The sequence below is a fragment of the Pteropus medius genome, unplaced genomic scaffold, assembly GCF_902729225.1.
Source record: "Pteropus medius unplaced genomic scaffold, Ma_sr-lr_union100, whole genome shotgun sequence".
Taxonomy (NCBI): Eukaryota; Metazoa; Chordata; class Mammalia; order Chiroptera; family Pteropodidae; genus Pteropus; species Pteropus medius.
The window spans coordinates 2,290,693-2,303,481 of record NW_024347793.1 but is presented as its reverse complement, the minus strand read 5'-3'; the positions used below and the strand labels follow the sequence as shown (position 1 = coordinate 2,303,481).

At 37.7% G+C, this 12,789-nt stretch overlaps 1 protein-coding gene across 3 annotated transcripts in view; it reads right to left on the bottom strand.

Annotated features, from left to right (window-relative positions):
• Positions 1-7,389: 7,389 nt before the first annotated feature.
• Positions 7,390-12,789, bottom strand: part of LOC120615461 (adhesion G protein-coupled receptor E4-like) — a 52,236-nt gene continuing 46,836 nt past the window's right edge. For 2 of the 3 annotated variants that reach the window (XM_039878540.1, XM_039878541.1), the window contains exons 15-17: positions 12,191-12,371; positions 10,067-10,162; positions 7,390-8,175 (exon numbers count right to left, since the gene is read on the bottom strand). In XM_039878540.1, the coding sequence (XP_039734474.1) occupies positions 8,011-8,175; positions 10,067-10,162; positions 12,191-12,371 (442 nt within the window). In that variant the 3' untranslated portion in view covers positions 7,390-8,010. Of the gene's footprint in view, positions 8,179-10,066; positions 10,163-12,190; positions 12,372-12,789 lie in introns of all 3 variants that reach the window. The other variant, XM_039878543.1, reaches the window with a different exon arrangement.

The following is a 12,789-nucleotide window of genomic DNA, read 5'->3' as shown; positions in this document are numbered from 1 at the left end:
GGCCTTTATTATGTTAAGGTATTTTCCTTCTATACCAATTTTGGTAAGTGCTTTCATCATAAATATATGCCATAACTTGTCAAAGGTTTTTTCTGCATCTATTGATATGATCATATGATTCTTATTTTTTAATTTGTTTATGTGGTTTATCACATTAATTGATTTGCATATGTTGAACCAACCCTGTGCCCCTAGTATGAAGCCCATTTGATCATAGTGTATAATCTTTGTAATACATTGCTGTATTCAGTTCACTAGTATCTTATTTAGGATTTTTGCATCTGTGTTCATGAGAGATACTGGTCTGTAATTTTGTGTGTGTGTTATCTTTACCAGGTTATCTTTATCAGGGTAATATTGGCCTCATAAAATGTGTTGGGAAGTATTGCCTACTCTTCAATTTTTTGGAAGAGTTTGAGGAGAATAGATATTAAATCTCTGAATGTTTGGTAGAATTCACTGGTGAAGCCATCTGGTCCTGGACTTTTACCTTTTGGTAGGTTTTTGAAGATTGTTTCAATTTCCATACTATTGATCGGTCTATTTAGATTTTCCAGTTCTTCTTGAATCAGTCTAAGAAGTTTGTATGTTTCTAAGTGTTGGTCCATGTCTTCTAGATTATTAAATTTGGCGTTATAGACTTTTTCACAGTATTCTTGTATTTCTGCAGAGTCTGTCATAATTTCTCTTTTCTTCCCTGATTTTTTTTATTTGAGTCCTTTTTCTTTTTTCTTTAGTGAGTGTAGCCAGGGGTTTGTCAATTTTATTAGCCTTCTCAAAGAACCAGCTCTTTGCTGTATTTATTTTTTCTATTGTTTTTGTTTGTTTGTTTCTTTGTTTCTTTGTTTTCAATTTCATTTATTTCTGCTCTAATTTGATTATTTCTTTTCTTTATCTGATTTTAAGTTTCATTTGTTCTTTCTTTTTTATTTTAAGATGAAGCGTTAGGTTGTTTATTTGGGCTCATTCTTGTTTTTGGAGCTAGGCCTGCAATGATATGAACTTTCCTCTTATGACCGTTTTTACCATGTTCCAAAATTTTTAATATGTTGTACTGTCATTGTCATTCATTTCTATGTATCTCTTGATCTCTCTTTTTAGTTCTTCTCTGATTCAATTATTATTCAGTAATATGTTGTTTACTCTCCATGTGTTTGTGGTTCTTCCCACTTTCTTTTTACAGTTGATCTCCAGCTTCAAAGCATTATGATCAGAGAGTATGTTTGCTATGATTTCAACCCTTTTATATATGTTGAGGCTATCTCTGTGTCCCAGTATGTGGTCAAAACTTGAGAATGTGCACTAGAGAAGAATGTATAAGCAGCTATTTTGAGATGGAAGGCTCTGTAAATGTCAATTATGTCCAGTTGGTCTAATGTGTCATTTAAGGATGTTATTTCTTTATTGCTTTTCTGTTTGGATGATCTGTCCAGTGGGGTATTTAGGCCCCCTACTGTGTTTTGGTCTGTTTCTCTCATTAGTTCTGTTAGTAATTGCTTTACATATTTTGGGGCTCCTTGATTGGGAGCACAGATATTAATAAGTGTTATGTGTTCTTGGTGCATGATTCCTTTTATTATTATGAAGTATACCTCAGTATCTTTCTTTATCTTTTTTATTTTGAAATCTATTTCATCCAATATTAGTACTGCTACTTTCACTTTTCTCTGAATGCCATTTGCCTGAAATATCATTTTCCACCCTTTCACTTTGAGTTTATATTTGTCTTTGAAGCCAAGATGTGTCTCCTAGAGGCAGCATATGGTGGGGTTTTATTTTTTGATCCAATCTGCAACTCTGTGCCTTTTTATTGATGAGTTCAGTCTATTTACATTTAGGGTGATTATTGAAATATGAGGTCTTCTTATAGCCATTTTATCTTTTGCTTTCTGGTAGCTTGGTGTTTCCATTGCTTCCTTGTCCTCGTGTGTCTGGTTGTTGTTGTTGTTGTTGTTGTTGTTGTTGTTGTTGTTTGGCTTTTGTGGGTTTTCCCTCTGGTCCTTCTTGTTTTATGTTATATACTTCAGTTCTGAATCTTCTGTGTGTGGTTACAATTATGAATATGTAGAAGATAGTTATACATATATCCATTTTCTTTTGCTTGTGCCTTATCTCCATTCCTCTTTGCGAATTCGGATCTTTGCATTCTCCCTTTTTTTATTATTGCTGTCTTGATTTTTCCTTATATGCTGAACATTCATTACTATTTTGCTATAGCATATCTTGTCTTATTGTTTAAGATTATAATGCCCTGTTCTTAGTAAGAGTTGCACTTCTCTGCTTCTATCTGCCTGCTAGTCGCCTTACTACTAGTTATGTTTTGGTTTTTTTTTGTCATTTTGTTTTAGCTGAGCTAACCCCTTTCAGTATTTCCTGTAGTGCAGGCCTTGTAGTGGAGAATTCTCTCAAATTTTGTATGTCTGGAAAGGTCTTTATTTCTCTTTCTTATCTAAAGGAGAGCTTTGCTGGATACATTGTTCTTGGCTCATAGTTTCTTTCATTTAATAGTTCGAATATTTGATTACACTCCTCTCTGGCTTGCAAGGTTTGTGCTGAGAAAGCCGATGATAATCTAATGGGTTTTCCTTTATAGGTTACTGTCTTCTTTTCCCTGGCTGCCCTGAGAATTCTTTCTTTGTCATTGATTTTTCATAATTTTAATACAATGTGTCTTGGAGAAGGGCTTTTTGGGTTGAGATAATTGGATGTTTATTTACTTCTTGAATTCCAAGCTCCAGCTCATTCTTTAGATTTGGGAAATTCTCATCAACTGTTTGAAAATGCTTTCTAATCCCTGCTTCTTTCACTCCCCTGTAGAATGCCCATTATTCTTATGTTTCCTCTCTTGATGGTTTCAGCTAATTCTTGTATTTCTCTTTCATTATTTTTCATTCTTCAGTTTCTCTCTTCTTCTTTCTGATTTATTTCTAGATTTCTGTCTTCAATATCATTTGATCTTTTCTTCCATTTGGTCGACTCTATTTCTCAAGCTTGCTGTTTCATTTTTCATCTCTTGCAGGGTGTTCTTCATCTCCAGAAGTTCTATTTGTTTCTTTTTGAAGGTTTCACTCTCCTTGCTAAAGAACTCATTCTGCTCATCTAGTTGTTTTTGTTGTTGTTGTTGTTATTGTTTTCATTTTCTGGAATTGTTGATGTGACTCCTTTCGGATCTCACTGAGTTTTTTCAGAAGTACCATCCTGAATTCTGTCATTTAAGTCGCATATTTCTGTCTGTAAGATTATCTTCTGAAGATTTTTCTCTTTCTTTCTGAGCTGCCTTGTCACTTTGGTGGTTCTTGGTGTTTAATGGACTGTTTCACCTCCTGGGCATTAATGCAAGTGTATTCTGCATTTTTTCCAGAAAAATTTATTGTATAAAGGTCTCTCTTTAGTCTGTTGTTAAGATGGTGTTTTTCGTTTGGTTTTCAGTACGTGATGTCTAAGCCTCTTGGATCCCTGCTTTAAATAAAGTCTTAATAATGTCTTTTTTTCTTATAAATATTCAATCACGCTCATTTCTCTCATTCTTAGCCACTGTCAGTGTTAGCGACTTTTGGTAGTATTTGCTCAGGTTCTTTTCAGGCTCCAAGGTATTCAGTCTTGGAGGATATGGGGGGAAGGGCCTTCTGAGTTGGGGAATGGGGCTGCAGCTCAGCCTCATGTTTTGCAACCTTGGCTGGTAATTATCGACTGTTGCTTCTCTGCCATCTCCATTTCTCTGCTTTCTGCCCTGGTCCCTGGGCACTGCTGCTGCATGGGGCTCACAGCTCTACCGGGCAGGGTTGTTCAGGGAACCTGCCGCACCATCTCCCCTCCTCCTCCTCCAGCAGGGAGCTCCAGCTGCAAGAGGCAGCTTCTTTGTTTCTGCCAATCTATAGCCCGACTTCCATAGTTCTGACCTGTGGTAGCTCTTATGCACAGATCTCATGCTCAGACGTGCTGGTGTACAGTTTGGGAGTTTTCTGTTGAGTTTTAGATATTAAGCTTATTATTTCAAGGGGAGAGATCTGGGGACATCTCTTACTCTGCCATGTTTCTGATGTTACTCTCTTCAAGAATTTTATAATTCAGGAAGCATGATTTGCAAACACACACAACATCATTGTGAAACAACATACAAAATGTAAGGTAAGTCATGTCATACAGACTGTAATAGAGTAAAGAAGAGGGATTTCATTGAGGATTGAAGTAAGAAAAGGGTTCTCCTTTGTGTACTGCTGCTGGTGGGTATGTTAACTAGCACAGCCACTATGGAAACAATATAGAGTTCCTCAAAAAACTAAGAATAGAATTATCATATGACTCAGTAATTCCTCTTCTGGACATCTATCCCAAATTTTTGAAAAATTATTCATAAATATACATGCACCCTAATGTTCATTGCAGCATCATTCACAATAGACAAGACATGGAACCAACCTAAGTGTACTTTCAGTAGATGATTGGATAAAGAAAATGTGGAACACATATACTCAGTCATAAAAAGATGAAATTGTGCCATTTACAACAATATGATTGCATCTGGAGAGTATCACGCTGAGTGAAATAAGTCAGATGGAAAAGGACAAGAACCATATGATTTCATTCCTATGTGGGATATAAAACAAAAAGCAATAAATGAACATATGAGACAAAATAAAACTCAAATACACAGAAAACAGAATGGTGGTTACTAGAGAGGAAGGGGGTGGGAGTAGGCTGAAGAGAGTAAAAGGGATCAAAAATATGGCGATGGAAGGAGACTAGGCTTTGGGTGGTGAGCATGCAATAGAGTACATAGATGTTGAATTCCAATCTTATACAACCTGAAATTTTTATAATGTTATCAAGTTATATAAATTATATAATGTTATCAATTTATATAAATGTTATCAGTGTTACCCCAATAAATTTAAATTTTTGAAAGGAAGGGGATGTCTGAAGGAGATAGAAGCTGATTGTTGAAATACGCAAAGGTCTGAGAGAGGTAGAAAAGAAAAAAAGCAGCTTTCATACGGGGAGGAGGGAAAATTGAATAGGAAGGTGCAAATTGGCAGCACCTAAAATATTTGGATTGTTTATGGTCTTTTTGCAACTGTCTTAGACCAGAGGGTAACAGCAACATTATTGGGACTTAAACACAAAGATTTGTCAACTGGCCAGGAAAGTTGCATTTTTTTTCAGGCACTAGTTTTCAGAAGCTGCTTTTTTTGTCTACGTGGTTTCAGCCCCCAGCCACCGTACTTCCATTTCCAGTTCAAAGAGATGCTTGTTTTCTGTTTTTGCTTTTAACATGGATTGCCTTTGAATATGTACTTAGAATATATTTTCTGTCATTTTATCTGTTTGGCACAAAGAGAGGATTTCTCTTAAATTCACTCAATCCTTTTATTGGGGAAGTGATCCTATGAAATTTGTCTACTTGCAAACTTTTTTAACAGAAAAGAGATTATGCTATATTCACTGAACCACACGCCACTTTTCTTCACAAGACACATACATCTTTGGAGGCATTTTAATAAGAGCACATGAAAATATGCCCCCACTTAAATAATTTGACTGCATATTACCTATTACATTCTATGGCTATATCATAATTATTGAAACAGTCCTGATGGACTGACACCTTGTTCCTATTACAAACAATGGAAAAGAAACAGTGGAATGGAAAGTACTGCATAAACGTGCCTGCGAACTTCTGTGAGTGCATCTATTCCATTTCAACCAAATGCCAGTTATTATATGTGAGAGTGCTCTTTAGGTTTTTGGCTTGGTTGACAGCAAAGAGCCAGTTCAAAAATGTCAATATGAAGAGGTAGGTGTGGACCCTAAGAAAGGAAATACCTGGTAAGAAGGACTCCTGGTGTCTAACTGGGATCAAATAATTAAAAAACAAACAAACAGAGTCTAGCAGCCTGTTTCTAAACAGGTGCCTCTGACATTCTGCTTCAGGGAGAAGCCTTCACCAACCTTCCTGTGCCCCCACGGAACTGTTTGCCTGCACTGTGTTCCTGCCATCTGAGCCAGCCCTTATGAAGCAGTTCTTGGAATTATATTTCGACCAATAGCACTGAGGTTTTTCCTATCCAGTCATCACAGCTGTGCAGCTAGAGCCTCATGTTCACCAACCAATCGGGGGGGTCTATTCTGACTGATGAGGACCGTGCCTTTAGGACCAATCAAACTGTGAGGACTTGGAGCTCTTATTTGCATGAGGACAGACCAATCAGAGACCAGGGGCAGGGACTTTTCTGTATATAAGTCAGCTCCCCTGTGGCTCAGGGAGCGTACTTTCCTTTTCCATGGAGAGGTTTGCGCTGAAATGCCAAAGCAGTCTTTCCAGAGCAGAGTAAACACTGTAGAGCCACCTCACAGTCCTGTTGCTTCATAATTGAGCTGTTTGCATTGAATAAAGTTTCCTTCTTCACCACACCTCAAATTAGAGATTCCTGTTGGCATTGAATTGGGGCCAACAACCAAGGAAACTGAGCCACTCCTTTCTTGCCACACACACTTATTCTCTCATCCAAGAAGTTAATAAACAATCAGCAAGATGAACCATTAAGCAGCAATGGAATGAAGTGGTACCTTAGTCCCAGGATTTGGTCAGTCTTTTTTGGTCCTTTGCCACTGTGTGCTCCCAACTGCTGCATCAGAGCAAAATTTTGCTCCTGAATATTTTTTATCAAAGTGGTGAAGGGAGTCATGGTGACTTCATGACATACATGAAATGGTCCAGTATACTCAGGAGAGACTCAGGGAGACTAATGCTGTTGTTTTCCAGTGTTTGGTGGCAGGCAGGAATAAGCCATGCTGGCTTGTCTTCTCTTTGAGTGCGGCAGCTTAATGGACTTGTAAATGTATTTACAGGTTTAAAGTTACATTTTTCATACAAAATGCTCCTTTTCCTCTGTCCAGCCTATCACAGCCAATAATTCAAGGTGATAGAATACATCGCATCACCCTGAATTTACAGATCAGATCACCCTGCATTTGTAAATTACACTTATCATGATATCCCTGGGATAAATTCCTAGCAATGTAATTTTTAAATAAAAGTCATTTTGGATAGTTAGTGCCAAATTGTCCTCCTGAAAAAGGGTGTGTTTTATGTGTTTTATTTCTGTAAATTTTAAATTGCACAATATAAAAACCCACATGAGTCTCCCTAAATTTTAACTTTCAAAGGGAATAAGACAGTTTCAAAACCAGCAGGTGGAGTGAATCATACATTCTGGTTAAAGTGCGGTTTTGTGGAGGAAGCATTGGAGCAGAAAAGGGACACAACTCTTGTCCTCGACCTAAAACCACACAAGGAAGCTCCTCAAATGAATCTCATTGACTCTTGGCTGCTGTTTAAACATTTACCATCGTTATAATTTAAAATTGTTTTTAAAACATTATCGAGTGACAAAGTCATCTATTCATTTATTCTACTGCTGAAAAACACACCTAAAAATCCAATAACTTTGGAAAAGATTTAGAAGGGGTAAAACAAAACAAATAAGGCCAAACAATCACTGTAATACATCATGCTGTTTTATGACAATTTACACTAGGAGATGTTTGAGGTGACACTAAGAAAACAAAATTATTTTTAACCCGGATATACAAGTAGGTTTGAAGAAGTCATCAGGCAAAGAAAACAGGAAAGTGCTGGTATCCTGACCACAAACTCCTTCCCAGTGACAATGCACTGCTAAGCAGGGATGATGGTGAGTTTCTGCATTGTAAGAATGTAACTCCCTTTTTATATTTATTCACATAAGAATTATTGAATTATGCATATGTTGAGTGATACAAAATCTTCATAAGCATAAATTTCAACAGAGAAGCCAGAGGGATTGTGAGCTGAACTCACAGTTAGGCAAGGTGACAATTGCTGGAAGAAAAAAATCTACACTTTTCCTTCCTCACTAAAAACGATCCCTAAGATGTGATTGTACATTACATTACTGGATTCCAGGTCTAAGAATTCTCCTATATGCCCCTTTCCTTCTATGGAGATAGAAGCCAAAATTCAAAAGAGTGTCAGAATTCATTTTCATGGGAAAGATACAGATGGTGGCATTTGTCCTGTCCATATGTGATCAAAGGGGGTCGCCAAAAATCTGTGACACGCTGAGTCCCAGGCTGTGGTTGGACAAATGTAGTTTCTCTTCTGAGAAAGAATTCTGATGACTTTCCCGATTGCTCCTACTTGGGGAGATAAAATGGAGAAGAAGCTGATGAGAAATTAACACCTCAGAAATTAATTAAAAAGTCTAGCGTGCCTGGAGCTGACAAGCTGGACTTCCTATAAGAGCTAAATCTGAACAAAGAGGTCCTACTATCTGACTCTGCAGCTCCCTCTGCCATAGTAAATGGTCTTCTTTTTTAATTTAATCTTTTCACAAACATTTGCAGTGTGTTCACTGTGTGCCAGATGGCATTCTAAGCACTTAACATCTATGACCTCATTTAATTCTCATGATGAGATAGATACTATTCTTATCCCCATTTTACAAATGAGAAACTGAGGCACAGAGATTTTAAGTGACTTTTGTAAGGTCACACAGCCTGGAAGTGGTGGATTTGGGGTTTGAACCCAGGAACTTTGGCTCCATTTAAACGGATCACTTAAATGCCAGAGAGGATTAATGAAGATTTTAAGGCTGAAGTGTGTCTTTTAGAATGTAAGGTGCTGTTCAAAGATAAGGGATTATAATTATCTTCAAGGTCATTTATATAGTTGACTCTTGATCATTTGGAATAAATAAAAGGGAATATTGACATGGTTCAGAGTAGAACAAAATGTTCTGTGTACATTATTTTGATCCTCAACCAATCACACATTTCAGTGATGAGTGAATCGAGGCTCAGAGAAGGTTAGCTACTTGCCCAGCATCTACCAGAAAGAGTCGAAATTCAAATTGAGATCTGGTGACTCCCAGAATCCATGCTATGAATTCTACTAGCCGACATGTTTTTGGTGACCACATGTGTTGGGATAGTTTATTTACACAGTTCAGGTGGACATATCCTTTGACCACAGGTGATTTTGGTCAAGTGGTGACCAGTGGCATATACTGTAAAAACAGGGTAATGTTTAGACACAATCAGTAGCCACTAAACAGAATTGTCCTCAGTGTAAAGCTGCATGTCCTTTGAACAGCTGGTCCCAAAAGTTGTTGATCTGAAGTGACAGACAACTCTGGTGACAAGGAAAGTTGTCAACTTTGGGAGGGAAATAGACCTAAGTTCAAATTCCTCTAACCAGTTGAATAGCTTTGAGCAAACCATTTGAGCTTTTCCAGCTTAAGTTTTCTCATCCTTAAACACAAAATTTAGACACTCAACAAATTAAGTGCACAATTTCCATGAGCCAGACATTGCTCTAGGCAAAAGGATATAGTGGTAAAACAATGAAACTTACAGAGGGTGGAGACTGACCTAAAGCAAACAGTTTGATGTTTTAATATAAATATCAACGAGAAAAATTATGCAAAGAATTAAAATAGAATATAGTGATAGACAGTGAGTGAGACTATCATAGAACAAGTGGTTAGAGAAAATCTTTCTGAGGAGGTGACATTTCAGCTAATGTGTGAAGATCAACGAGACGACTTGGCAAGAGGAGAGGAAAGGGCTGGAGGAAACAGCTGGTACAAAGGCCCCGAGACAGGGATAAGCCTGGGAACTTTGAGGAACTGAAAATTTGCCACCATAACTGATTGGGAGTGTTGAGTCAGATTTAAGTGATGGTAAGGAAGTTCAATTTGATTCTAAATGTGATGAGAAGCCAAAGTTTTAAGTAGGTAAGTAAAGTAACTTGATTTGCATATTTAACTGCCACTCTTGGTGCTTTGTAGAGAATAGGAAAGGGAAGGAAAGGAGGGAGAGAAGGAGAGAAGGAGAAAGGGAAGAGAGAGAGAAAGAATAGCTAGCTCTTCCAGTTTGGGTTTCAAAAACCAGAAACTTCACCTGCACAATGCAGGAACCTAATGCAATTTCTCTTTTCATTCAGAGCAAGGAACCAGGAAGTTCCTGGTAGCATGAGAGGCTGGACGCAGACAAGTACAAGGCATTGCAGAGAAGCTGGTCTTACCACTTTGGTGTGGATAGTAGAAGGAGAGACCTCAGTACTTTCAATTTCAACCTCTTTCTGCATCCTACTAAACCATTTCTTGTATTCCATTCGCACCTGGAAGTTTGAGAAATGTAGAGACTTGTGTTACATCCAGAGCTTGGTTCAGAAGAAAGAACCCTAAAATAAGAGACTAAAGATATAAATGCCATGCCCTGCTCTCTACAGCTTTATATTTGTTTGTTTGTACTCTGTATGAGGCAATAATGATAATGATGGTGATGATGATGATGTCGATGACGGTGATGGTGGTGACAATGATAATGAGGGTAATGATGAAAATGAGGAAGGTGGTGATGATGATGAAGGTGGTGATGATGACAATGGTGGTGATAATGAAAGTGATTATGGTCATGGTGGATAATATTGATAGCAAGGGTGATGATGGTGGTGGTGGTGATGATAATGATAGTGATGATAGTGATGCTGGAGATGATGATGATGGTGATGATGGTGAAGATGATGATGATGGCAACGACAATAAAGGCGATGATGGTGGTGGTGGTGACTATGATGATGAAGTTCACCATTTATTGAAAACTAGCTATGTTCGACACATTTTGTATATATCATTTAATCCCTGCATAAATCCAATCAGGAATCTTATACCACCACCACCCCCCATTAGAGATAAAGAAATTGAGGCTCTTAGAGGTATATTGACTTGTCTAAGTTAACACAGCCAGCATTCAAAATCTTGTCATTCTAACTCCAGAGCCTTGACACTAAACCACCCACTGAATCCCATGAATTGCCTTCCTTTAACTTCCTTAATATGTTTTTTTAAGAGACATTTGAATATTTAATACTCAACATTAATTCACCAAGAAACTTAAGTTGTATTTTACTTCTTCTGTTTGAGAGGAGTACCAAGCATTAAGGAGGCACTAACAGACAAAAGAGAAATTAATGAAGTGTTAAGATGGTCTTTTGCCATTTGCATTTTAATTGCTGGTAGTTCTACTCACTAGCAAAATTAAAAACTGTTCCCAATTTTGTATAAAGAGTAAGTTGTAATAATGACCTTCACTGAGAACTTCATGGGTGCCAAGGGCTGCGCTAGAAGATTTATATTGAATTATCTCATTTAATTCTCAACCCTGTGAGGTAAGTACTGCCACATCTTTGGATGAGAAAATTGAGGCTAAGAGAGGGAAGCAGTCTGCCCAAGGTCACACAGCAACCCACTCAGTGGAAAAACTAAGATTAGTGCTGAAGCCTCTCTGAGTTTGTGGTAGGTTTTGCTAAATATTCCAATATCCCTCCATGTAGTGCACCTCACTACAGAAGGATTATTCATCCTCTCTTTGGTGAATTCAGGTTTGGCCATTTGACTTGCTTTGGCCAATGAAAATGAGCTAAGCTACACTGTGCCATGATCACCTTTCCCTTTGCCACAAGAATACCAATGTTCTATGGAAGGGCTGCCCCTTCAGCCTACATTTCAAAATGAAGACAATGTAACTTATGAGCAATAAATAAATCTTTATTATTGTAAGCCACTGAAATTAGAAGAAAAGTGGATATTTATTACTGCAGCAAAATCTACCTTACCCTGACATGCTCTGAACTGAATTGTGTCCCCCCACTCCAATAAAAAAAAAATGTATATATTAAATCTCTAACCCCCAACGTAACTGTATTTGGAAATATGACCTTTGTGGAAGTAATAAGGTTAAGTGAGGTAATAAGGGTGGAGCACTAATTCAATAGATTTAGTGTCTTTATAAGAAGAAACATGTGAGGACACAGGAGGAAGAGAGCCCTCACCAGAAACCAATCACAAAAGCACCCTGGTCTCAGAATTCCAGCCTCCAGAATTGCAAGATAAACTTTTATTGTCTAAGCCACACAGCCTCTGTTACTTTGTTATGGCAACTCAAGCCAATGAATGCATGCTCTTAAGCGATATGATCAAATACTGAATAGTAGAATGCTAATAAAACCTAGACCACATGGCAAAACCCAAGTGGCACCTAAATTTTCTTCCCAGAATCAGGGCAACTTCAAAATATAAAAGGTCAGAGAAGGATGAGAAATAAACAACCATTCAATAAGGTTTGGAGACAAAATGATTAGTTTTACCTGGCGATTAAGGAGACAGTGTACCACAAAGAGCAAAACACCCTGCAGGACATTGATGATGGTGAACATATAGGCACTGATTAATCCAATTGTCTTCCCAACTTCATTAACCATAAAAAATCCAAGTCCCCAAGAACAGCCCAGGGTAAACAGCTGAGCAATGGCTTTAAATGTCATGACTCTGGAAAGGAAAAAGAAGTAATGCTACCATTTATCAGGGACCCCCTGCTTATTAAGCACTGTGCTCAATGCTTTGCACACATCACATAGTCAAAACTTGATAAAAACCTCATGTTTTTATGTGGCTTCCACAAAGTTATGTGGCCTGAGGATGGGGCAGAATCCATTTTTTCAATCACTGCCTCTGAGAATAAGACTTTAACCTACTCTTGGAAATGATTTACCTGTAAAGTATTTTTTATGGACTTATTAAAAAATCTTGGGGAAGTTCCTTCTAGAAATTTGTATTGAAAAATGTGGTTGATGATATCATGGCTTCAGAACATAACAGTGTTGGATTTCTTCACGCAAAAACTGTGTCTGGAGTGAGGTTGTTGATGGCCACAGGCTGGGAGAGCTAATATGTGTGAATGTATGTG